Genomic DNA, 27,691 nt, shown 5'->3' on the forward strand with positions numbered 1-27,691 from the left:
TTACAAATTTCAAATGATTATTTGCGAAGTTATTGAGCTTTCTCTCTTTTTTAGTCACCGTAAGGTAGCCATCGCTGCCCTGAGTGTCTTTGCTTTCGTCACTTCCGTGCCTTCTGTCCCAACGTGATTGGCTCCCCCCGACGCCGATTACACACGCTCAGATGTCCCGGCTCATCGCGAAAATCCTCTGACGTAGACAACGGCGCATGACACACCGCACCGACTCGAGCCACCGACACTCACGACGCTCACGGACGTTCACGACGGACGATTATCGGCTTGGTGTGTCGGGGGCTTAACACCAGCCCTTGACAGCGAGTATGAAATATGGAGCTCCAGGGTGGGCGGAAGCAATCCCCAGTAAAAAGCCCTCAGGCCGCACAGCGCTCCTGACCTTTGGGGCGGGTTCGTTCTCCAGCACGCCTGGGCTCATCTGGAATCTAGCCTGCTGCTTCAGTCGCTGAAGCACCTCACGCTCCAAATCACATTTTCAAATCACCTTAGTGTCGGCTTACTAGTTACAACACCCCTGTCTCAGAACAGCTCTGGTTAAGTCCTCAATCATCCCAAAATAACAATATAGTCTGAAAAATCAGAGCTAGATCAGGGTGACTCCCGGAACCATGAATAAGGGGTTTCATTTTACCGATTTAAAGTCGGATCGCCCGACGGAAACTCGCCCCCCCCCCCCCCCCCCCCACGTGCACCCCCCTGCCCCCCCCCACTCCTCCTCCCACCTCCGCCATCCGTCCGCCCGGATCGGAACAGAGGGCGCAGTCGGGGGAAAAGAGGGGGCTCCAATATTTACTACCACATCGGATTACGAAGCCACAGCAATCTGTTAGCCATTGAGGCCCCCCGTCACCGAATACACTCTTTGAAGCCACACCGTTAACCGTAGGAGGACATAAATATTAAAAGGAAGAGGAAGAAGGAGGGAAAAAAAGAAGAAGAAACAGAAAAATGACACTGGGGTTCCAGCGGCTCAGCCCTCCCTCCAGCCCACACCCACACGGGGGGACGGTGATCTCACTAAAACACAGCCGTCAAGAGGCCTGGCCTCCCTCCCTCCCTCCCTCCTTCCCTCCTCCACTCCTCTTTAATCCCCCTGCTCTGCCCCTCTCTCCAGCCCGCTCTTTCTTCTCGCCCCTCCTGTTTTTTGTTTTTTTTATCAGCTCATCTTTTCTCTCCTCTCTCTTCCGACCGATCGTCCGCCCCTCTCTCTCTCCCTGCTCTCCTCTCCTCCCCCGTCTTCTCCTTGTTGCCGCGCGTCTCTCCCCTCTCCTCTCTCCTCGGTCTGGCCTCCCAGCCAGGCCAGGCCTCTAGGTAAGCTGAAGGTTACTGATGACTGCCACAGTAAATCCTGGGGAAGGGTCTATTACACCCAGTCTGCCCTCCATCGGGGGGGTAGGGGCTGATGGGATTCCTCCGGCGCCGTTCATTTACCCTCCCCCCCCGCCATTCCGCCTTGTTTGTCCGGACGGAGCGCTACGGACGACATGTCTCCCGCTAGGGCTGGGTTAAAAATAATCGATTAATCGATTCTGAATCGATTCTGAATCAAAGGATTCAGAATCGATTCATGAATCCCAAAATCTATCTTTTATTTAACGAATGAATGAATAAATGAAGGAATGAATAGTTCATTAATTCATTCAATGATTCATTCATTCATTCATTTTTGGACATCAGTATCGATACCCAGCCCTAGTATTGATGTGTTGCATAACTTGGCAGTCATGTAATTAAGGTTACAGCTAAAAAAAAAAAAAAAGGTTTTAGTAACACTAACCGAATCGATACCCAGCCCTATCTCCCGCATTAAGATATCTACAGTAACAGGCTTCTCCTCCGGATCGGGAGGTGCCCTTGTACCCGCCTCCGCGGCCCAATCTCAACACACAGCCCCGTACTTCCCTCGCGCCAAAAAGAACCGGTCGCAGAAAGTTCCGCGGTTGAGTTATTGTGCCGTTTCGCTTCCAGTGACGGGTGTCATGTACGTGAAACATTGCTGTGGAGGCAGCCTCCGTCGGGATAGAGTTCACTCGCCCTGTTCTGACTGGGTGGAGGACGCCGTTCAGATTCCTCCGCTCGCCGCCTCCAGACGCATGACAAGCAGCCAACAGGGAAAGGGGGAAGTCCAGCAATAAAATTCTCCTGATATCACTGACACACACACACAGACACCTGATCTTTCTCAGTCTGGCGGTTGGCAAACCTGTTTGGGAATGAGAAGCCTAGCTCTTGGCTGTTTAGTATTTACACTAACGCACCGCTCTGTGTGTTAAGTCCCATTTCCAGTATGGAGGAATCTCGGAGGGGGTTGCGTGTTGTAAACATGTGTTATACATATACTTGCATTGCACTACGTATATAACTCTGACAACGGCTTCTCACACCATGTGGTAGTAATTGCAGCAGTCGGCTGAAAAGCGTACGTCAGACTATCCGAGAGGAGCAGGGCTGGAGCTCCGAGATCCCTCCTCTCCTGACATCGTCCACGGGCGACTCCACAATTTACAGAAGCAGCCATGCAACAACTGTTCAAAGCCGGTGTATGCAAAGTGACTTGCTTTCAATTCCAAACAGAGGCTAAGGACAGCTCGAACCCCACCAATTACCCCAATTTGGTTGACAGTAATTTATTTTGAATCACCCAAAAGCAGGAAAGTGCCTCTCTCACAGATGCGTATGTTTTTGAAACTCTGACATGCTAATGCTATGCAAGACGAGAGCTGATTAGAAATTCACAAACTCGGAGCAAAGTGTAATGTAGCACAAACTAATTCCATTAAAGATGACCTTGTTAAATCTAGGCCTAATTGGAAAATGCTAATCCTATACCTAAATAATGCTTTTAATTGAAGGCTGTAGACTTAGTCCGGCCTATCCCTTAGTGACTTACAATTTCCAATTTTAGAAAGCAAACTTGCAATTTTATAATACAAAATGAGAAACAGGGACTCCAAACAGTGTGCTCCAGCTGTTTACAGCGGCGATGGGACGAATTGGCGGTGGCGGATGTGACCGAACGCTTACCGTGTGCGAGAGTGTCCTCAGTCCTGTGACATCACGGCGCTGCAAGCTGAAACAGAAGACAGCAGTCATCTTAATTGCTTTATTTTATTGATTTATTCATTCAGCATAATTCCGCCTTGAGAGCTCCATGGAAATAAAATAAAAATGCTAATTTCTCAGGGCTCAGACCCCAAGGGGCGATACCTTATCCATTCCGAAATCAACGGCAAATCAAAGCGCTGCGGCAGAGCGGTCATTTAGACGGATCAAACCAAACAAAGGACTGAAGCCCGAAAGGCAGTAGAAAAAAATAAACTGAAAACGTGAGTGGAGCTATACTACATCCTGGGCATAGCCCGAGCGCCAAAGTATGAAGGTTAGCTAATATTTGAAGAGTCTAGTCGCTGGCTTAGCTAGTCTGTGATGATTTTCCATGCTGTTGTTTTTTTAGGCTAGACGCAGAAAGATGGCTTTGTGACATTTGTCAGGGATGTGCGTAGGGGAGGCTTTGTCTCAATTTAGAGCCGGTGTTTAAGAGCAGTTATTGGCTGTCTTGTTGGTCTTCCAGATCATGACACAGACAGACACGGACCTGCCTAATCTCAGCCCGCTATGCCCGCCCCGCATGTCATCCTGAGAGATGCTATCACCACAAACAACAGCGCTTGCATAAGCGGCGCTCCCCATGTTTCTGGCGAGCCAGCAAATTTATATTATTTTCACAAGACGCGTTTCCATCTGGGCTCTCGTTTCGTTGGGGAATGTGAAGGAAATGGAAGAGCGGGCCACCTTAACGCCACCGTCAGCGACACACTGAAGTACATATGATTTACAGCCTCCATACATCACTCGGATTCTCTCGCAGTCCATGCAATCTGTCTACAGGAAGATAACATTCTCAGGGAGACACTGGAAAGAGACATTTTGTTCTCTACATAAGGCGTCGGGCAATTAGGCTCCAGCCCACGGAGGCTGAGGTAATAATGTTATGACAATGTTAATCAATGACAGCCCTCGTTTGACTGTTCAAAAGATAAGCTAGGGCTAAGGCTAATCGCAGAACTCATCTAGCCTTCTATAGAGACCCTTGCTGAGGTCACAATGATATATTACACCACCCAGGCCTAGTGTAAGCCCAGGAAGCTGTTTCAACATGAAATGATGAGGTGAAGAAAGACAAAAAACATTCAGTGGCTAAAAAACTGAGAAGCACAGTGGAGCGGAGTGCTGGATAAGTCAAGAACGCGGGAGTCGGGACAACACAGTGCACGTGAAGCCAGAGAGATCCTTGGGATTCGTTTTCTACACAGACCTACAGTAAAGGCTGTTGACCTATGACCTGGGCCGAGGGCCCCCGGACCGAGGCTTATTCATTCTCCCCGTGCTTGACTAACTTCTGTGCTCCCTGGACGCTCGGTCCTAGAGACGCACTCACTGACCTGCTGTCAGCCCGCTATTGAGAAAGGCAAACAGGATGCTCTTAAAACTGCACTTCCAGCTTTTTTTTTTTTCCCTAGCTGAGGTTAGAGGGCGTATTTGTTTTTAGTCAGTCGCAATCTCGCTCCCGACTGCTGCCGCTTTGTCGGCTAGGCCTCCTTGCTTCATTTTCTACCGGGTGCCTCTCTCAATTCAAAATGGCTTCGTGCCAATTAATGGTATCTAAGGAGCATGCCTGCCTTCATTCAGTCAAAGGCGGCGTGTCATTCGGGCGCTAATTAGAGAAGGCTGCCGCGCTGCCTGTCTCGGTAACAAATCTATCTGGAATAATCCCGTGCTGATAGCAGACACATTCTGAGCCGCGTGCCCCTTTGGCCGGCACTGAACTACTGGCTCTCCGGTTACCCGCGGCGGCGGCGGTGCGGGGTTCCGTCGGCAGTAAAGAGGGTATAGCCATGACGGTCATTACACAACCCAAGACATCCCCTGCGTCGTCTCCCTCCGCGGTCAGCTTTATGGAAATTAAACCCAGATGAGGAAAACATCTGAGGAGAGGTAACACATGTCGGGGGGGGGGGGGGGGGAGACTCATCTAGGGGCCCGCGGGACGGCCTAGCCTTCCCGATGACGAGTTCCTGGTGCGTTTTCGCTGGGCTGAGGGAGGCGGACGGTTCACCTGTAGCGTAGGACCCCGTATTGCGGGACGTGGAACAGTCCGACGACGCCAAAGCTGTCGTTTTTAACACAGAGGGGCCCCCAGAGGAAAGAGGCCCCCAGAGGAAAGGTCCGATGTGTGTGTGTGTGTGTGTGTGTGTACGCCACAGCTGCATGCTAGCTGGCCACGGGAACAGAGCACATCATCAAGTGGGCACAGAATCTACGGACCAGGCAGTCACGGATCTTCTGAAGTCACCACACACCACGTACGATGATCAAAACACCAGCCAGCGCAGCTGTAATAGCTTCCACATGCACGGACTCGACTCGTTTCTCAGAACCACCTGGACCAATCGTTCCCTGCCACGGAAAGAGACTTCTATCGATGATGTTCATGGAAACCTGCACTGTATGGTCCGGTATGCTCCTTTGAGACAGAGACGGGCCCCATGTGATACGCCTCAGGCTAAATGTTTTTTGATCCCTGGTCGCTGTATGGAGTTCCCACATCCCTACCTCATGTCTTATTCACGTGCAGTAGCCCTAAACTCCACTCCGATCCACTGGAGGGCTGCCAAGATGTTCTGACCAGGTAGCTGCTGGAAGTACTAAGGTTATGCCTACATGCCACTCCCAGAAAATCTAACCGGTAACTAGAGAGAGGGTGTTGTTCCCTTAAAGAAGATTCGTCTCCTGCTTCAGGTCTAAATACCTGGATTACACAGGGGATTCACCTTTGCCTGGAGGAGTCGTTTCCGTCCGCAAACACACATCAATAACAAGCTCGGCAAAGAGCTGTGAATAGACCTGAACACCGTCAGATGATCAACCCCACCCACAACTGGGTCTTCCTGCCGCTCCATCCCTGCCATTTTGTAGCCCGAGCATCGGTGGAAGTTCTTTTATTCTCCGCCGTTTCATCCAGAGCTGCGAGCGAAAAAGGTCACTCCCTGGCCTCGAATAAAGGTCTTTTTCCCAGTGAGTCTTTGAACCCGGGCTTGGGCTGAACCTGCTCATGTTACGGGGCTGTCTTTTGCTTGCCATCATTTAAAGAATAGACAATGACATGAGACTGCCCGGAGAGAAAGCTATAGCCTAGCTTCCACAGTAATGAGTAATAAATAACAGTAATGTTCCAGCGGGTTTCCTATTCCATCCACTCCTCCACAGCTGTGCTGGATTATATCGAGTTGAACTGTCGGCTGGCGAGTTCAGCGGAGGAACATTTTCTGTGTCAAACGTCCAAAAACTTGAACCAACTTCCTTCATCCACTTTAAACACCATTTCTAAGACCTAGCCTACACTGTAGCTTCACAGGGTCCATCTAGCCTAAAGGACTAGTTCACCAAGTTTGCAGACAACTTACTTAGGTTACTTTATCCTAAGTCTACTGGTCAAATAAATAAATTAACATTGTGTTTGAATTCAAAGAAAGAGGATATGGTAAATACAAAAATCACAAAACTCCCCTAGTTTACTAATCTAGAAGAGAATAGCCTAAAATCCTACTGAAGGCCAGCCTTCGTGTTGGTGCGAGGCTGCTCGGATTATTCCCCCATAATCCACTCCTACCGAGCTGTGGATCCTTTTAACCCACTCAGCCAAAGCGCAGCCCTGCACATGGTAACATAGGCTAATCCAATAAAACATAAGTTTGTTGACAGCAGACACCATCTCCCATTCGGTCTTACCTCGGGGCAGTGTTTGTTGTTGCCTAGCCTGATACGCTAACAAGTAGCCCAGGCGGAGAAAAAGTGTCAGAGAAGCTTTTAAGAACGGCTGACAGACTGGCATCATCTGTCTTCTATATAATCACGGGGAGTGGCGGGGTCCTGTCTGCTCCTTCCTCCTCCTCCGTCTTGGGAGACAGAAGGACTAACAAATTAACTTAAACCCTGGCTGTTCTCTGATTCTGGCCGACCCACACATTCTTTAAGAATGGATCCTCCTCACGTCTTCTCCCTTTTTCCCGTTATCACCTCTCACGGTGCTCGGTGAATACTAAAGCTCTCAGACTGTGGTTGCGGCAGGCTGCTAGCACAGCTAAAATGGCAAGCCTTTGTGGCAGCAGTGACCAGATTTTAAATGCAGGGGGATCAATAAATAAAAGGGGGCCTGTTGAAAGCACAATCTTGGTGCGCGTGTGAGTGGAGCGGTTTATAATAGCCACCGAACGCCTGCGCTCCTCCTGCAACCAGCTGCTCCCAAATTATGAATATTGTCTGTTCATTGAATCCCTTTGCACTATCAGCTCCGAAATCCCAGCAGTTTCAACTTGTAGCGCGTGCGGGTTCCAGCCAAGAATGCAAATAGCTTTAAGCAGCCAAACAAATGAGGGAACTATTGGCATTGCAAACATCAGCCCCATTAACACAATAGAGGTACTTCAATCACTGGAGCACTGGTGCTTCTACTAAAGCATTATGACAACCCTCTTCAAGAGGAGAGAAAATATACCGGGGCTGAGATGAGCGAAAGACAGAGAACTAATCTCTCTGACATATTCCTAATAAACCACATGCCTACCTCTCCCCCAGCTCACCCAATCAGGAAGTGTCAGCCCTGACCTACAAAAAGGACTCGCGTCAAGCCTTAAATGTTTAAAAACATCAATCATAAAAACAAAGAGAGGACACAGAATTATACAGTATTAACCTCCAGGGTTTGCATACAAAGACCTTAGATTTATTTATGCCTGTGTGTTAAGAGCCCCGGTGCTATTTTTTTTTACAGTGAACCGGCTGCCAATTTGATGAACCTCTCAGCCCTCAGCATGAGTTCAGCGTCTTTGATTAATGAGCGCGAGCTCGTGGAAAAGGGTAGGGACAGGGGGAAAAGTGGGGTGCAAACACACAATTATTACCAGTCCTCCGTTAGGACGCCGGTCACAATTACTCATGGGTCTTAGTTCATCCTTTTAAAAAGAGACCCCAAAACAGCACCCCCCCCCTTTCAGCTCCCGCCAAAAGAGAGAGGCAGGGGTGAGAATTGGGGTGAGTGCAAGAAGCGGACACCCAGGCAGTAACACGCTCAATAGGCCTGAGCCTGATTCAAAGAAACGCTGGGCTGAATTACAAAAAGCACAACAATCATTCATTCTACCTGAAGGCTCTCCACACCTGAAACGAGATGAAACGTTAAGGTAGCCTCAATGTTACCTAGTATAGTCTACTCATATGTATCCACCTCTTTTTTTACAACAGAGATGAGGCAATATAGCCAAAGCCTAACATTCAGAGTTTTCTTGTTAGGCCTAAAGAAAGGGGGTGACAGTCAGGTGTCACTGATGCCCTGAACTACAGTGTATTTTTGTCACACGCTGTAGCTTGGGCTAGTTTTGGTATTTTAGTTAGGCTACTGCAAGCCGTTTAATGTTTCACTATGATTGATTAGGTCACCCTGGTCCAAGTTATAAATTGTTTTGTATACAGTAGTCACTTTAGAAGCAGCAGTGCCTGTTACTGTGTAGGAAATCTCTAACTAAGCAGATGAATCTGTGAAAATGATTGAGCTGAAAATTTAACTAATCACACCGCTGGGGCAGCCAATGTGTAGAAGTGCTGTTTCAAGCAATTTAGCAACCTTGAGCTTTCTGGTGAGATTTGCTATCCTTGAACAATACCCTGAAATATTCCAAACATTCAAATGCCACACTGCTGTTTTACAACTCGGCTTTACAACTCGAATCAGCAGGCTGTGCTTTGTTGAAATACAACATCTTGCTTCCTCGCTCCGCAATGATTTTCAAGGACGTGAGGTCTGAATAAATATGAGGCAGATTCAGTGGCCTTCCAGCAGGTATCTAGTTATTGGTTGATTCATTGTCAGTAACTGGATGCATGCATAACACACACACCAAGGCTGCAATTTGATTTATCTTGCTTCCTTGGTGGTGGCTGAAGTCATTAAAGGTAGTAAATGATGGACCTTAAGGGTGAATAATGTTTTATTGCAGTTGCGCTTAACACTGTGTGCAATAGTTCATCAATTAACTATTTACAAAGACAAATCAATGACATGGTAGCACAAGCAATAGCCAAGCAATGTCCCAAGCGCTGCCAGAGGATAGACAACACAGGTGTAATTCCTGAAATCAATGGCAACAACAAACAATCGAGTTCTCTGTCTGGCCTGGTTTACTGAAATATGCCTGGGGAAAAAAATGAGACAGTTGTTGCTGTTGTGTTCCTGGCCACCATAACAGCGAGAGAGAGGAGAAATCGCACTTAAACAAGATGTACTTAATTAAACAAGATTCATCATTAAATGCATTACGTCACTGACGTTGACTTGTGCTTGTGTGTGTGTGTGCATGCGTGTGTTTGAGAGAGAGAGAAAAGAGAAAGAAAGAAAAGAGAGAGAGAGAGAGAGAGAGAGAGAGAGAACGTTATGTGGCGTTGTGTTCACTTCATTGTCACAGAATGGTTTCCCAGAGAGCATCTCACAAAATGAAGCCGGTGTCAAGTCGATGCATTGGAGAGAGGTGATTGGCATTCCCACAATAGAGGGGTGCACATCACACCATGTTTGGCTAACCTCTGCTCCTTCACACCTTAGCTTTGCTGTAAAATCCAAACAAAGATTGGATAAAATGGAAGGCTAGAATTTAGACATTGTACTCCCAGAAGAGAAAGAGAAAGGCCTAGTCTAACATTAAATTACAGTAAGAGACCTGTGAATGAACTAGTAGGCAGGCTGATTTGCCGAAACCATAGCTGGTGATGAACAGGATTCAGGTGTGGGCACTACAGTAATCTTTTGAGCGGCATACAGTAACCTTAAAGCTCAATTTCACAGAACACATGAGAGTTGGACGTAACAGAAGAGTGACTTGACAGCCTGAACACACACACACACACACGCACACACACACACACACTCGCACGCACGCACGCACACACACACGCCTCCACCCCCCCCACCCCCACCCCACCAACACACACGCAACACCACTTACATTATGCATTATGAATAGAGAAGCCATTCAATCAATGCATAAGAGTCACTGTCAGTCATCGCAGCTGCACAATTAAGGCTACATTTACAAGAACTTCAAATGACGTCATGTTCTCCACACGAACATTTCAGAACTTTCAGATCTTTAAATAATACGGCAGACAGGCTAGAATTAAAAGTGGCCAAAATGGCGAGTGGTGTGTGTGGTTTGGAAGGCAGAAAAATGGAGGATATATTGTATTATACACAAAGGGATAGATTTCAACTCAGTCAGGCAGCAGCTGCGCTTTAGGGAAGCAACACAATAGATGAGATTGAAGGAGAGCTGAGCTTCGGACTCACGCAGCGGACTGCAGTGGCTGTCCCCCTTCTGCTGCATAAACATGTTGTCAAGACTATCTACTAACGTTTTTACGGCCACAAACAACTTACAAATACCATTATTTGGGATTTAGCTAAATATATTTGCTAAAAGCATCATAAACTGGCGTGACATTCTGTAACACCTCTGTTCTCGCTAACCGTGCCACATGACATCTTGAAACATTTCTGGCGTGAAAAAAAACGCACCATTTGTCCAGCCAGCTAGATGTCTCAACTATCTTGGCTGGTTGCTTTTCTATGTCTGTATGGGTTGAGAAGACAGGCTACTTGCAATATCTAGCGAGCTACTTAGCTAATTAGGACGTTTTTTTATTTATTTATAGCCTAACAGCACACAAGACAAGTGGTTGTGTACGGTAAGTCGGTAACGTAAGGACACAAAGACGAGATCCGTGAGTGAGTCAAAAGTCCAGCCTGCTACGTTAGTGTCAGCGTTACAATCCAAAGTGACAGACAGCAGACATCTTATCAGTAAGTTTCCAGCCAAGAAGTTAGATTCTTCTATTTGTATATAAAGTAACAAAACACGAGCAGTCAAAGTACATTTGGCACTTCAATCACTGTTACAACTTTGCATTGAACTGTAGCTACAACTCAATGACTGAGCTGAACTCACGTTAGCGAGTGTAGAGCGAGATGCTAAGCTAACAAGCTAGCCCGTTAGCCGCTAGCCTAGCAGCGAGCTGAACCAGGGATCTCCGGCTAGCAACATGACTAAACTGGACGATATGAATCATAACATTCGGCTAACTTCACAAGGCTACGGCTTAGATGGATATAAACTCACCGTATCGTCCACACTTAACGTATCCTTCTTGAGTTTTTTAATAAGAGCCCCAAAATTAATTCCTTCCCGATTTCGCGTTTGTTTGAGAGCGGTGGCAGGAGGAGATGATAAAGAAGAGAATTGGGCAGTAATTGAGTCTGGCTGAGTGTGTGTGAGAGTGTGTGTGAGAGTGTGTTGGTTACCAGCGGATCGGAGTCTCTTCTCTCAAGCTGAAGCTCGGCTTGTTCAGCATCACTTCAAGGAACAAAAGTGACGTCAGCTGAAAGGTTCTACAATGAAAACTTTTGTCTGATTATCAATTCCGGAACAGAAATGTACTATCTAAGCAAGCCTGTTACATCGTGCGGTCTAGACAGTAGCCTCTTGGTGTAAACAGTGAAGAATTGATCATCTTTGATGATCACTTTAATCAGTTATGTTTCTAGGTTGTGTATGTTAGCAATGCCACAATAAACTAGGCAACTTAAATATGACTATTACAAAAAAGATTGGGCTATAGGCTAATTCGTCCTAATGTTGTAGTTAATATAAAATGTGTTGAAATGAAAGCCTTACACCTGCAAACGAAGAAAGAATTAAGACTTTTAGATTTGGACTAAAGCCATAAAGGACATGGTTGCGGTAAGAAGAAATCTTTCAACTTGCTCCAACAGAATAAGTTTGAAAAGGTGAACCTGAATGAGTTGCACTTTTATATAATTAATTCGGTGTAATCCAAGAACTCCCAAACTCTCCTTTATCTAGCCTAATAACCGACTAGTTGAGCAAAGACTGTCATCTCACCATCTGTGCCGTATGTTTTTTGTGTTGTTTTTTTTTGTCTTTGAGCAGACAACCAGCAACAGGCTGAGCAGAGACCTTGTGACCCAATCTGGGGTTAGAGAGGCTTGCATATTATTACATTCAATAACCAACAACTACAATCTGCTGGAACCTGTGTGACAGAAATGCTTAGAATCCAAATGCCTTCTGTTAACTGAATCAGATCAGACTGAGTTCAGAAAAATATGAATATGAAGAAAAATAGACTTTTTAATTTGGAGAACTATGGCTTTACTAAAGCAAATTATACCCGAGCAGCGACATAATTAAATGCAATAATTAAGAAACAAGACCACTCTTGAATTAAAGATGTGGAGGAAAATCCCTTATTCAGCATTTGGAATTTAAAACAGGGTTATTTGCTTGTTCAACACCTCTTGTGTGCATTGATCTTTCCTCTCGGTCATTCAGGAGGAGTTGCATGGACACATGTTCGGCTGAGACATGGTGGGAGAGGAGAAATTATTTGATGATTTTGTCTCTCAAGCATTGGGATGCTGGGGTTTTGAATTGTAGCCTTTTGGAGAATCTTCATTACGGATAGTGAATGATAGAGCTCAGGGCCATCATTAGAATAGCTTTTTTCCTGGCCAGACCTTTCGCATGCAATGAAAATGTCAGCTTTACCTCGGTCATTTGTAACATAATAAGTGGAAGTGGAATGACTGCAATGCAAGCAGCACACTGGGGGAAGGGTACAGGCTGTCCCTTAAAAAGGATTTTTAAAGAGCCTTGATTAGAAAGTATAATGAGATACCAAAAGACAGCGAAGATGATCTCTCAGGAGACTGATGGAAAACAAATTAATGTGGCGAGTTTGCTTTAATTATTATTTTTCTATCAGTCCATAGCAGCCCCAGGATACCCACAAGGCACTATAGTGCTGCCTTGCCATTATTGATTTGTGCATGACACATTCAAAGAATACAGCTTTTAATCATCTCAGTACACAACAACCTAATTCCATTAAAACATGAGCCTTCCAGCATCACACATTTCATTTAAAATGACACAAATTTCTCTAAGCTAAATACAGGGTGAGTGCATTTCAAACTTTTCATACATTATCTGTTTCATTGTTCATATACAGTAACAGAGTAGTCCTTTAACGCTTAATAGGCCTATCAAGACAATAAAAACAGGTTTTTAACACTAATCATTTAGAAAAGCTAAGCTTCCTGATGCAGCAAAACAGTATTGTGAATACACACGCTCTACTGTCATAAATCCTTCCCTTGATATCACATTTCAGCCCTGGAGTGTCTTGCCCACACCGCACCATCCCCTGTTCCCCCTTATCAAGGAAGCAGAAATCATCTAGCACTCCTATGTGTTCGTGGGTAACATCCTTAATGAATGGGTCAGTCCCATGGCACAGGGCATGTGTTAAAACAAACCACTATCGGCTCAAACGTGACTTTCATGATGAAAAATACACAGCAAACCAGCAGACATCTTAAATAGCTCTCTTTGTTTTCCCTCTGTTAATTGGAGCATGTTCCAGGACAGTGAATGAGCAGGGAAACACGAGACTTTCAGAACATGAGAAACAGATGCTCTACACTTCTGTCTACAGGCACCTACGCCTGAAAAGGCACTGGGGATGAATAGAGAATGATAAAGAATAGAGCCGATGTGTAATGAGACCAAGAGTTTGAAAGGAAAGCTGGATTGAGGGGAAAACACGAAACGCTGAGAATATATGATGGTTTAGATGACAGCATTGCTTTACAGTTGAGATGCCAGCCAGTTTTATCCTTCACCTTGTTTTTCCACAGCCTGTAGTTTTATTTTCTTAAGTGGATTCTGCCTGCAAATAGAACCCCGAACTTGTGAAACATCACAATTGTTATTGGCACATTCACTGTGAACTAAACAGATATATTTAGCTGAAATTGCGGCAATTATGCAAAGACCTGATAACCTAGTGTCTTGCAAACAGCAGTGGCTCCCATTTTCATGCCAACTGTCACTCTGTGTCATATCTTATTCATGCATACCACTGTCCGTTTTAATTAGTGATTTCAGGTCAGCGAAACCCCCTTCCTTCTTCAGGCTGTGGGGAGGCAGGCGTGAAATGCCTTCAGTGTTATTTGATCAAAAATATAGGCCATTACAGCCTTAATCATAATGGCCACAGCCCCCTCTGTAATGCATGTTCTCCAGGAGCAGTCCATCTCTGGAGTGAAACCCCAGGACAATATTGTGGGAAGCAGCAGAAAAAAAACAACAACATGATAAAACACAAAAGCAGAGATCTGTCTGGAGAAAGAAAGAGCCAAGCCAGACAAGGGTAATTATAATGTAAGCATGTCCCATCATTTTCAAAAACCTCATGCGTGGCTTTATTTTGCCCATTAGCAGTACAATTAATTATGATAATCACCTCTGCACATGAAAACAAACATTAATTCCAGAAAGCCTTGCCTTGCACTATCTTGGACTATCTATTTGATTTAGATTTTCTTCTATTGCAGGAGTGTTCAGCGTATAAAACTATGTGAAATGTAACCGTTTTCTTTTCCAGGAAGTGGGGCAAAGATAAAATAGGCCTTATCTGAGAGTGGCAGTACTGTACATGGTATCATTTATATCCAGGAACGGCGCTAGATGACAGTCATTATGCTGGGTTTATAGTACACAAATGCTATACACAGCAGCGTGTCAGTCCTCTTTGAATGTTCAGCTGAGAACCAAGTTGATTCTGGACCTTGGAGAAAACGGTCTCTTTTTAAACCCCCTCTCAAACCATTCTAAACGCTTCATTCAAGGTTCCATTCACAGACAACTGCATTCACTGCAAGCTGCTATTGTATTACTATCTAATAAATTATGCTTTGTTGCATATTCATGGCTGCCTCGTCCAGAGTGGAGAGAGAGAGACAGACTCTTGGGTCCTGGGAAAATAGTGGTGGTTGGGCTGAACAAGTAGATATGCCACAAAGCATTCCTCAGAGATTACACATCTGCTCAAATCCAGACAGAGGGCCTTTTCTAAGCTCTGTCTGAACAAGGTTCATTTCTGGTCTGTATTGTTGTTGTGTTACGTAACATGGTTTAAAAAAAATAAAAAGTAAAGACATGAAGAGGAGAAGCTAGTGGGTATTCCTACATACAGGATATGATGAGAAATAGGTCTGTTTAAGCTATGAAAACATGTTTTTACATTGCACATGATTTCGAAGGCATTTCACCTATGTCAGATGCTTATTGTCTTAAGATCTTGACTATATGGCAAGAGATTTCATACTTTTTCCCCCCACAGCTAATAGAACTAGCCAGCTTGCACATAGCATTTTAAAAAACCGTTCTACAGTATGAGAGGCAGTGCGAGTCCCGGGGGGGTAAAGGTCAGGGTTCACCAGCAGGCCTAGTCTTCCACCTAACCTCATCAGCTCTCCTGCTTTGTTGACACAATACTGGTGCTATTTTGTATCTTGAAGCTTGTATAGGCTTCAGTATACACAGATTGTTTGATCAGCCATGTTTCTAAGCTCTTATAAGACTGAGGGACAACATGCAATTTACCAATTTACTGTAAACATGCGTTGGTCAAGCATATTTCCTCTTATTCAGATTCGTCACTGGGCCTAACATTCAATCATTTCTCCATTTTACAATGATATTTCCCAAAGTGACTTACAATAAGCACATTTGTCTGCTAGAGTAGGCCTAAGTGAACCAACAGTACATCTCAGTCATGGTCAGTGAAGCATTCTACGAGAACAAGTGACACCAGCAGTCACAGTGCCAGAAAAAGGAAGAGGATTGATTAGATTATGATGCTGATCCCATCCAGCCGTTTCCCTAGAGTACAGTAATGAGAGAAAAACCATGATTCACTGTCCCGCCTAGTGGCCAAAGTCCCTCATCACAGGGGAAGCCTCTTCAATGGGGGGTTGGACACTCAATCTCTTTTATACTAGTGTGTCACTTATTATATCAAAACCTTGATGCATGATGTACACGTTTACTAATATCTGGGTAAAGTAACACTTGAAACCGTGTGTGCACTTCCAGTAGGGAAAAACACATTCTTGGCTTGTGGGAAATTCAGTTTGCTATGTGCCGATAGCTCCCCACGGCTTCCCTGTGCCTGGCTGGCTGAGTGACAGCGCTGGACCTCACATCCCCCTCAGACACTCTGGGAGCCACGCCTCCGACAGGAAGCACCCGGAGCGGAGGGAGAACAGGTGGACAGTTGGGGACAGTCGGGGGAGGGGGGGAGTGACACTTCTCATTCCTTAAGATGACAGTGATTCATCCATCCCTCAAGGAATAATTAGACTGTCCTCCATTTGGTGTCCTACTTCATCTCCTTCTATTCAATTATACATTGACAGATGTATATTAAGCTGTAATGTTCACCAGAATTGAGAAGGATCACAAAAATTTAGAAAATAATGCTAATATGCAAGATCTTTGTTTGTTTGACAGTGGGCAACAAGGTTATAGGGGAAATATTGGACATACTGTACATTGCAGTACTGGAGACATTTCCAATATAGTCTTCCACTGAAACAAGGCAGGTTGCACCTACTGATCCAGACCAATACAAGATCGACTGAGACAGACTCTCGCCTCATAGATGACGGTCAAACATACTATATTATGAAAAACAAACAAATAAGGGTTTAGCTTGAGCTAAAACTTGGATATTGCACGGTGACGATCAAAAATCTAATCAAATGTAACAGAAATTATACAGCCAGTTTGAACAATCAAATCCTGTCATATTTTACATTCTTCAGTTGCATAATATGGACATAACATGGCCAACTACAGTATAATACAACCACACAGCTAAGAGCTGCTACTACTCCCACACCCAAACAGAGCAGATCATCACTGCATTATTAAAGGCACTCAACACACTTCATTTGTGTTAGTAAATTAATATTTGGATAAACAATACTCTGATCATATATCCTCAGATTAATGAATTACAATTGTATTAGACAGACCTTTGAGGTAATGGTTAGTAATCGTCTTCACATGATTATCAACCACTGTATGAACAGTATCACAAAAAAATGAAATATAACCAAAGGACCACTGGATCCTCTTGAAACAGTTTGTATATCTTTCCTTTACAAAAATGCCTTGCAAAATGGACAACAGATTATCAGATAATTCAGGTTCTAAACCAGGCCAATCTGGCCTCAGAGATCTGTAATAACATAATATCTCAATCACAGCAGGAGGATCAGCATTTGTTCCACGCTGAGGCAGACAGGAAACAACGGGAGACGAGAACAAAGGCCTCAGATCTTTTGATGGTTAACCACAACGACTCTTACAATTCAACAGAGTCATGCAAAAAAAAAAAGTTCTGCCAACAACCTTGAGTGTGCTACAGAACAGGGCAGGAAGTGTTCCCATTCACGTGGCACCCTAGTGAAGAACTGGTGATAAGAACTAAGTCAGCCTGGACTTAGTTATTATATTATTCAAGATGGCCGTGTTTGCTGACCACAGAACACATGGTCAGCAAACTGGGCCATCTTGAATAATATACTTTGAATGTTTTACTTACATTTGCAATCATTCCTAATTAAAATGAATGCAGAGTGGCCCAACACCCAAAGCCCATTCAGTCAGGACATAGTGCAACGGATAAGGTGGGGTCAAGGGACCTGTGCGGACACATTCCAGCTATCAACAGGCTAACCTGTCAGGTCACCTCTTCTGGGCAGTGCAAAATCTGACGTCAACAAGTAGAAAGGGGTAGACTTTAGCAATTTAACTTTTCTCCAAGGCTCCGTATCATCCGTCAGAGACGGGGGGGGGGGGGGTCCTCCTCCTCTAGGGCCTGTCGTCCACCTCCTCCGCCTCCACCAGGCAGGCCTGGTCGCCGGTGGGGGCGCTGAAGGGAGGGTGGTACTCGAACGAGCCGACGAGGGCGGAGCCTGCGTGGTGCCTCTGGTGCAGGAACCAAATGGTGACCGAGATCCCCATGATAGCCACCACGCTAAGTATGACCAGGGCAGACAGCAGGGGGCTGGCCTCTGAGGGGGACAAACACAACGCGCGGAAGGTCACTACCGAGCTCAAAGTCCTCTAACGAGCAAAGCAAACGCTAAACAAAGGCTGGACTCACTTTGTTTGCCTTCCTCTGCCGCCACTAAAAATTAAATGGAACAGACATGGAAGTTAAGGACAAGGACAGAGATGGAAGTTAAACATAATAGGATAATTTAATTCAAAGAGGATACGATTATTTTTGATAGATACGGTATTGAGCATGGCGTGCGATTGGCGGGGGGGGGGGGGGGGGGGGGGCGGCTCTTACTCTCTGCGCTTTCGCACACCACGCCGTTCTCCACGTCGTCGGCGCAGCTGACGTTCTCCCACTTCCCCGTGTTGGTGTGCAGCGCCACGCACACTTCCATGGGCATCAGGGGGTCAGACGGGAGAGAGCTCTCCTCCCAGTTCTTAAAGCCCACGGCGGTGGCGTCTGCCCACCTCATCGCCTCGCCTGAACAATCAAAGGAACGCGGCGCCCACAATCACAGTCTGAGACCCCGTGTGTGTTCACCAAATGCTTCCGAGCTAGTCCTTATGGCTGATGGAAAGATAATTCGGTTCCGTTTCTTTTTATCCATCGGTTTTACGTCCCTTTCATACCCCATATGGATCTTTGTAGACAGTCTTGTCAAAGACAACAGAAAGTTGTAGACATCGTCAAAAATAGCCCCGTGTCATGCAGATCTGTGGTGTCTGCTGTTTTCCACGCGATTTGCACATGAAAGCAAAGACTATCAGGGTGTGCTGTGAATCATAGCTTCTTTGAGCTTGTTTTTTTATATCCTACTGCTTCTTGTTCCTGGAAACCTTTGTGAAAACAGGATCTGCTGCTCTTGTGAATTCCTAAATGGGAAGCAGCATCTACAGAATGCTGGACTACATCAAAGAGACTAATGGTATTAATTTTATAGACACCAACATCCCAGTGTTGTCTTCACATGCACACTGGGGCACAACTTCACAGACCTAGTTAGCAACTATCGGGTGTTATAGCACTATAGTGAAGTGACTGCATTAAGAGACAATGTGACCAAAAAGGTTTTAACAGTTTCCTCTACTTACTGTCCGTGTCATAATACATGCCCAGCCACATATTGACGTTGCCTGTCCACACTTGATGGCTGTAACTGATGACAAACTCATTCTCTTCTGCGCTCTGAATGCTCACTAGATCTACAAAACACAGAGGAAAACACGTTGTTAGCTTTGTAAACGAATAAACAAGTTAGTAATGTAGCCTATGAAACTGAGTTTAATTGTTTAAACTCCTCTGTATAAAAACTGCCCACCCGCGCCATCAAATTGCTAGCGTTTCGGTGGCGTAGCCGGTAGCGGTGTTTATGAGAGGTGGTCATGTGCGTTCCTAAGCCAGAGGACCCGGGTTCGGGTTCCGGGTTCGAACTGAGGGTGGAAGCTATACTGACGAGCTATGCAGTGACACCTATTACAGACAGACATACAGGTTTATTCTAATTCTGTAGAGATCAAGCACCTGTCATCTTGCGGGGACGTTCTGGGTAGCTTACCATATCCAATACATGTGTCTCTGGCATTCTCAAAAGTATATTGTTTGATCACGTCTTCTTCTCCATGGACGAAGTGGTAGCATCTTTGTCCAAAGGGCACCCAGGTGCGTCCATCTGCAGGGCAATCTGTGGGGGAAACACATTGTAAATCCACAACTTCCCCAAGGCCCATTAGGTTCTAGTCAACTGAGGTTCTGCCCAGAACATACAACAACAACTACTCTTGGTAAAAGCTGCATTGCATGCAGATATCAATACTTGTGCGACGTAGGCCAGCGCAACTTTATCCACATACGACCTGACTGTGATTCATATTCACACACACATTTAGCTTCGGTATAAACACGTGATGTTAAAACTATGCAAGCCTATCACGAGGCTGGTTGTTTCTAATAATAAGCAGTAGATTAGCCCAGGACCAGAGATCAACAATAGGCCCAAAGGTGAACACAATGAACACAATGTAGCCTAAGGTACCGAAAACACTAGTTAAGCGCAGCGCTTCAGCAGGTCTCGACTCCTGACTCACGAGTCCACGAAAACCCAGATAATAAAGGCTACACAAAAAACTAAACAAAAACAGTTTTGTTTTTCTTAATAGCCTACAAACAATGTAAAACTGAAAAAGTGAAATGGCAACAAAGTGACCAAATAAAGTTTGGGCACAGTAACTTTTTAAACAATAGCCGTAGAAGAGGGTGAAGTTATTTTGCGTCAGCCTACAACCACAACAAACAAACATGCATATTTTCTTGTCCAATGGTTACAGATATTGTTTCGAACTACATTGTTTTACTTACCACCAGCTAGGGTAGATTGCAAGTAAGCGATGCAAATAACGACATTACTTAAGTATAAAGGGTAAAGGTGGCGTTTCCTTAGCGACTCCATGTTTATGGAGCAAAAATCATGGCTCCGAAGTATTCCGACGTTCAGAACTTCATGCTGTAGCCTAGAGTAGGCTAGGCTACGTCAGGCACTCAACCATCTCAGCCCACTGGCCCCTACAAGGAGCTGGAGTGACCCCCGCTGGTTGGAACAAAGTCCACAGTGAGTGTTGTAAACATGCACATTTCTACAGTGACAAATTTCCCTCTAAATATATAGCATATGGCTACCATAATAAATTGTTTCAGATTATAGAGTTAGTTTATTAAATAAAATAATCGGACTTTAAAAGTGATGGGCACTGTTTTGTGTGTCACATTTGCATTATATCTTTGCACTGTCCTGTCCTGCACCATGTCCTATGTTGTCTGAAACATCGTATGCCATAACTCTAGTCAAGTTCCTAGCATGTGTGAATCGTATACATGGGCAATACAACGGATTTTGAATTGAGTCAAATTGATTTTAGACATGAGATTGCACTACAACGTCAATTGAACGTTGAATGAACTGTTACCTCGCTAAGGGTTTTGACCAAAAATGTGTTCCATGTCAACTGGAATATTGGGGAACCGTTGAGTTCTTTATTATGGGGAACTATAAAACGTTTAAAATGTGTCCTCTAGATGGCGCTATTCGGGCATTGAGCTGTTTCAAATGGACCTCAGGACATGGTGCATTCTGTCCAGAACTAGCCTATGGAACACTCTTTTTTGTATATTTAATTAATTTGCTCGAAAGTTGATCTGTCACGCAGACAGGAAGCTATTTTACAGAATAATGTTAGCACCGTCATGCCTTGTCTCCTTGCATCTAGACTTATGAACAACATTAGAAATTGCCTTTTCCTTGGATTCATCAGTTTTTTTAGTGGTGCTGACAGCTTGAACACTCAGTGGGAAGATATTGAAAGCCACAGACCCAGTCAAAGGAAGATTAAAAATACTTAATTTTAAAACTGGTATAAACAGGGAACATAGCCACGCTTTAATTCACATAGATAGATTCAGACACTCCAAATGTATCCAGTACCTGAATAATCAGGGAGTATGAAAAGGGCCAGTGTGGGTACTATGGTGTCTGGACCATACATAGAGGAGTCAGGATGAATGCCTGGCTTGGGTATATGATGTCTACCGTACATAGGGGGGTCAGGATGAGTTGGGTATGTGATGTCTATACCGTACATAGGGGGGTCAGGATGAGTTGGGTATATGATGTCTGTACCGTACATAGGGGGGTCAGGATGAGTTGGGTATATGATGTCTGTACCGTACATAGGGGGGTCAGGATGAGTTGGGTATATGATGTTTGTACCGTACATAGGGGGGTTAGGATGAGTTGGGTATATGATGTCTATACCGTACATAGGGGGGTCAGGATGTGTGACTGGCTGGCTGGCAGACCCAGGTGGCTCCGCCTCAGACAGCTGCAGTGCGAGTCTCGCTCCTCGTCTGGAGAGCTGGGCTTCCCGTCGGGTGGCAGCTCACCCTGCAGGGTACCGGAGAGAGACCCATCTGCTACTCTGGAGCCTGGGCACAGCACACCCCAAAGCCCCTCCCCCCCACCTGGCCACAGCACACCCCAAAGCCCCTCCCCACCACCTCTCTCGACTCCGCCCTGCCTGGAGCCTGGCCACAGCACACCCCAAAGCCCCTCCCCCCATCTCTCGGCTCCGCTCTCCCTGGAGTCTGCCCACAGCACAACCCAAAGCCCCTCCCCCCCATCCCTCACCTCTCTCGGCTCCGCTCTCCCTGGAGTCTGCCCACAGCACAACCCAAAGCCCCTCCCCCCCATCCCTCCACTCTCTCGACTCCGCCCTCCCTGGAGCCTGGCCACAGCACACCCCAAAGCCCCTCCCCCCCATCCCTCCCCTCTCTCGACTCCACCCTCCCTAGAGCCTGGCCACAGCACACCCCAAAGCCCCTCCCCCCCATCCCTCCACTCTCTCGACTCCGCCCTCCCTGGAGCCTGGTCACGGACGGCCCACCCGGAGCCCCCCCACCCTCTCTCCTTCTGATCGGGACGTGCACGCTGACACCCGTGACCAGGAGATAGTGTTGATGATCCCTGCCACTCCCCTGGGTGCAGCAGTGTTACCGTAGCAGCATACTGAACACGCTGTCAGCCAACACAACAGAAGGGCTTGTCTACAGGAAGGCCAGCTTTAGACAGACTAGGTGCTGCAGTGAGTTCTAGCACTGTACAGTATGGGGAATAAATGAACCTGAACATGACTTGTTTCAAAACTTATTTGTCTGTAAATTTGTCTTTTTTAAATTGTATTTCCATCACTGCTAGCATGAGGAATCTATCTATCTATCTATCTATCTATCTATCTATCTATCTATCTATCTATCTATCTCTCTCTCTCTCTCTCTCTCTCTCTCTCTCTCTCTCTCTATCTATCTATCTATCTATCTATCTATCTATCTATCTATCTATCTGTGTGTCTTCCACCATACATATCTTCCACCATACTGAACCCGGCACATGTAGCTGACAGTGATATGTTGAGCATCATAAATTCTGACAACCGACATTTTTCCTCTGTGTCACGAGGAGGTGTGTCCCATCCATCTCACTGGACGCCAGATTGGTGTCAACCTCAGCATGTGTGGGGGGCAAGGTCAGCGTCTATGTTGACACATTACTGGAATTCTCATCTGGTCTCAGGAAATTGCCTGGATTAATATCTCCCTGGCCTTGGTAAGCTCTGCACTGGTGAAGATATCTAGAGGCAAACTATTCTACCCACCCCCCCCACCCTCTCTCTCTCTCCCTTCAATCATTTCCTGAATCCTGAAAGCCCTTGAGTCTGTTCAGTACCTCTATTAGAATATCACTGTTATGACTGCATCATTGGGCTCTCATAGGAACGATGGGATTGTTTCCCATGACCACCTTATCTGTGCTGGCAGAGGTTATACGTGTATCGTTTATGTACAGTAAAGCCAGAATGAATGGTTCAAATTGAATAGGCAAAGATATGTTGAATTATCTGATGTGCATGCTCCTCTGTATTCAGGACGGAACTGTATATAAAACATGAGTGATATTCATGCAATTGTAACCGAGCGAAATGTGGAGTAGCTGGTGAAACTCACTCCTCAAAGGAGCACTGACAGTCCCTCCAAGAGGGACGTCTCTATTGGCGCAACTGTTAGCGCGTCCGCCTCCCAAGCGGGAGACTGGGGTTCTAATCCCACCACAGGTATGGGCATATGGGTAACACAATCATATTCACATGTTCACATGGACAGTCAGTACAAAGCACAAAACAGGTCCAATGAAAGTTTTTATTCAAAAAAATGTCAAAGAAATTAACAGAAAAAAAGCTTAGGTAACAATCTACCGAAAAAAGTATTTTTGGCTTTAACAAACACTACAAAACGAAAATACAGAAGGTTTCTTTAAACTGGACGTACAAGTTACCACTGGCAAATGTGTGGCACATGTAAAACAAAATAAAAAATTAACTCTCATATAGATATCTCTATGAAAATCTTTTTATTTCTTCAAACGGTCTGTACAAAACTTCTCTCTTCATAAATTATTACTTTTTCATATAACTTAATGACTGTTCAACATGATGGTTAATTAAATGAGCATGTCTTTCTCTGCTGAACCTCTTCAACTCTTGACTCAGACGTAGTATGGCACTTGGTTCAGACACTACTAGCAGCATGACCCTAACAAGTACTCCACAGTATAACTCCCAGCCAGGCATCACACACATCTCAAGTATATTCACAATGGCCCTTTACTTTGGTAACGCAACTCCAGCCAACTACAGGGGAAATGCTGCCGTGAGTCTGTCTGGAGCCCGATGTTTCAGGAGCATAGATCCAGTGAATACCACAACTCTCAGCTTAGATTGGTTTGTTTGACCTCTCTCCAACAACTCTGGAATCTCCTGTGATGAAAGCAGCAGTTCTTCTTTGAAACTATGAAACTGAATGTCTGAACACAACTTAAACACGCTTAACGCACAATCGTCTTCATAATGATTCGAATAATACCTCATAAAAAAAAAAAAGGAAAAAAAAAAAAAGACTTCTGTCAGAAGAGGATCAAAAGCATTGAAAGCGACCTGAAAGGAAACAGCTGTGTGTAGCCAGCTCCTGAGCATGGCGATTGGTCTGGAGGGCGGGATGGACCTGCTAACCCGGCCTATTACAGAGGAGAAAGCAAACTCCGAGGTAGATAACTGGTCAGTCCGACCACCAGGTCTAAACACAGGCTTTCTGGAAGACAAACTTAATCTACTGTGATCCAAAATAATAGTAGGCTATGTATGTTAGCAATAACATTATCCGCTACACCATGTAAAACAGATTATTGTAATATTTGTAATTTCATAGTTTCAAACTGTCTTCTTTCCCGGTTAATATTTCTTTACATTGCATTTTCCTTTAGTATATAGTGATGAAATCCATTTGTGGTACTTCTTGTTGGATCCAAGCCTTCATTCCTGCTTGTTTGTGTCCATACTTGAAGAAAACCAACGACGGCTGAATGCAAATGTACAAAAAAGGCACATTCTCCAAACTGCGATCTAGTCTGGCAGAAAAGTCAGTTACATCCTGGTTCGAGAGAAAAATGATGCTATGTCCTTTAACATACTAGCTCACAGTCTTTGGTGAAGTAAACTATGATTGAAAGTGCTGAGCTTGTTTGTTTTCTATCAAAGACCTAGGTGCAATGTAATCTACATATCATCCCCCCAAAAGACAGTAAAAAACCAACGACAAACCCTCACCTGGCCAATCCTCCCCCACCCCCAAGAAGATCATTTTAGTCCAACCTACAACACCAAGTAATAATCAAAAAAAAGGCAAGATTCAAAATGCGATCATTCAGCAGAATTTCTACCACATTCAAACAACCAGAGACATGTCATTCTGATTATAGAAACATCACATCCTATTAAAATGCATCAGAATCAGGGGGTAATTTCACTCAAAAACTTTTTTTCTCTAAAATGTCTACTCAAATTAGTTCTCAGATGGGAAAAGCAAAAACACCGAACACAGCAGATTTCATTAGCTATGTCCAAAGGAAAGCCCTATTTAGCTGATTTACAAGGCAGTAGCTCTCAACATTTCTAGCGCATGGCTGGCCCTGGAGACTGTCTGTACAGCTGATGAAGGAAAACTTTTAAGGCAAATTGTATAAGACAGCAAGATCAATCTAGACCACTAAGATAAATCACTTTACAAGAGAAAACATTTAACACTTCACCATAGCAACACTCACACAGCAAGCACAAAACATCATTTTCAAGATGTCTGGCTAATAAATCTTCTGGAAAAAGAACTATTTCAATATAAAATAAGAGAAAACAAATTTTAAATCATGAAAGTATGAACAAAAGACATCTTTACTATCATGCAATTTAAACAACTAGTCACATGGTCCTTTAGGTTGTTGCATCCATGTGACAATCCTTGGTAAAAAATAAACGTTTTCATTTTTTCTTATCAAAATAAAACGTTTTTTTTTTTTTTATAGTTTTTTTTTTTTTTTTTTAGATCATTAGCATCCTTAGATGAAATTAATCATTTATTTGCACCTCATGGAACTTATACCAAAAATAGTCTCACTTATTCTCATTATACAAACATAAGGAAATCATTGCAGAACCTGTGCAAAATGGTGATAGATCCTTGTTGTTCCGTCCATCTGAGGGAGCCATGATTGTTTTAGCTGTGATCCCACTCTGTCTCCTGGCCGACTGACTCAGACCTAGGAACAGGAAACACATCTGTCAGATAACTTATTTGTCTTGTAATTCTGTTCATTTTGATGGTTTTATTCCTTCACTATAATGTGTATTGAGACCCTGTGTAATATACTTAATATTTATATAACCTTGGAATTGATTTGATAGTGAGTGGTATTTATCTGCTAGTGTCTACTCTTTTTTTAAATGTTTTATTTAAAATCTTAAATAAACCAGTAAAGTCCTTGATGAAAATAGCCACTGGAAGTGAATGGTAAATGTTTATCCAAAGCGCTTTACAACGGACTCTCATTCACCCCATACATTCACACACCAATGGTGGCAAGCTGCCATGCGAGGTGCTCATTGGAAGCAATTTGGGGTTCCGTGTCTTTGCCCAGTGGACAGGAGGAGGAGCCGGGATTCAAACCGCCGACCCTGCGGTCACTGGACGACCCGCTCCACCTCCTGAGCCACGGCCGGGCCCGTACGGAGGTTTCTCCAGACTCACCTCCTCATCACTTGCTCTGTTGATAGCTGTATGGGGAATGATCTCCGGATGAATCCACTTGCTGTCCGCCATTTTCCTGGGAAGACAAAGGCTACATCATGTTCTCCATAAAACATTTCCCTCACCGTGCATCTAATCCCGACGTCCGGCATCTCTGGACCAACAAGTGGTGAGGATGGTGATGACGATGATGGTGGTTGGTGACATTGTGGTGTTGGTGATGGGCGTACATTTTAATGTTTTCTGTATGCTTGACGTGTGCTAAACAAATTCCCCTCTGGGGCAATAAAGGTTTCAATTAAATTCAACCCAGTGCAAACCAATGAGAATGCATGAGGTGACTCAGCAGGCTTTACACACAGTAACTGTCGTACTAACCTCCACTGGAACAGCTGTAGTCTGCATGTGTGCGTACTGCGGAATATAGGCTCCTTGCATAGCTGTGTTAGCAGCCATAAACTACACAATGGAAGAACAGAACACAGTCAGGGTCCCCCAGGGTCAGGTTTTACAGTAGATACAGTATCTCTCATTCATACACGAGTAAGGAGACGTTTTATTTTCATTTTGTTGTTGTTGAGCGGGCGCTCTCACCGTGCCTGCGCTGGCCAATGACAGGTGACCCATCTGCTGGGCGAGAGGGCCCATCATGGACGTCGGCTGCAGTGACATGGCATGGTCCATAGAGGGCGATAGCACCGCTCCCTGGGACGAGAGAGTGTGAAAGGGTGAGAGCGAGTGAGGCAAGAGAGGGAAACGTTCAAGGAATAGTTGTTGTTTTTTTGCTTCTTGCAGAGAAAACGGGCGGGTTAATCGGCAGCTATCGAACGCCAGAGGAGCGAGAAAGTGAGAAAGAGGGACAGATTTCCTGTCGAGCCCGTGGATAAATCCAGACGAGACGGGAGGAAAAGGGCTTTTAGAAGTTAGAAAAACATCCAGATAAAAAGGCCGC

At 44.9% G+C, this 27,691-nt stretch overlaps 3 protein-coding genes across 8 annotated transcripts in view; all 3 read right to left on the bottom strand.

The window, feature by feature from the left end:
- Positions 1-11,428, bottom strand: part of baz2bb (bromodomain adjacent to zinc finger domain, 2Bb) — a 71,111-nt gene extending 59,683 nt beyond the window's left edge. For all 5 annotated transcript variants that reach the window (XM_084443215.1, XM_084443214.1, XM_084443213.1 and 2 more), the window contains exons 1-2: positions 11,241-11,428; positions 3,040-3,085 (exon numbers count right to left, since the gene is read on the bottom strand). The gene's annotated coding sequence lies outside the window, so the exon portion shown is untranslated. The remainder of the gene's footprint in view (positions 1-3,039; positions 3,086-11,240) is intronic.
- Positions 11,429-12,962: 1,534 nt separating this feature from the next.
- On the bottom strand, positions 12,963-20,578 carry cd302 (CD302 molecule). The gene is made up of 6 exons (XM_084443222.1): positions 20,416-20,578; positions 19,616-19,741; positions 19,152-19,262; positions 18,355-18,540; positions 18,163-18,186; positions 12,963-18,070 (listed from the first exon to the last, which is right to left on the bottom strand). Exons 1-6 carry the CDS (start codon positions 20,504-20,506, stop codon positions 17,868-17,870), a joined length of 741 nt encoding a protein of 246 aa, XP_084299348.1. The 5' UTR covers positions 20,507-20,578; the 3' UTR covers positions 12,963-17,867.
- Positions 20,579-25,963: 5,385 nt separating this feature from the next.
- rbms1b (RNA binding motif, single stranded interacting protein 1b) overlaps positions 25,964-27,691 on the bottom strand; it is a 29,770-nt gene continuing 28,042 nt past the window's right edge. For both annotated transcript variants that reach the window (XM_084443219.1, XM_084443220.1), the window contains exons 11-14: positions 27,334-27,444; positions 27,118-27,198; positions 26,740-26,815; positions 25,964-26,251 (exon numbers count right to left, since the gene is read on the bottom strand). In XM_084443219.1, coding sequence (XP_084299345.1) covers positions 26,747-26,815; positions 27,118-27,198; positions 27,334-27,444 — 261 coding nt within the window. In that variant the 3' untranslated portion in view covers positions 25,964-26,251; positions 26,740-26,746. The remainder of the gene's footprint in view (positions 26,252-26,739; positions 26,816-27,117; positions 27,199-27,333; positions 27,445-27,691) is intronic.

The sequence above is a fragment of the Borostomias antarcticus genome, assembly GCF_949987555.1.
Source record: "Borostomias antarcticus genome assembly, chromosome: 9".
In the NCBI taxonomy this organism is placed as follows: Eukaryota; Metazoa; Chordata; class Actinopteri; order Stomiiformes; family Stomiidae; genus Borostomias; species Borostomias antarcticus.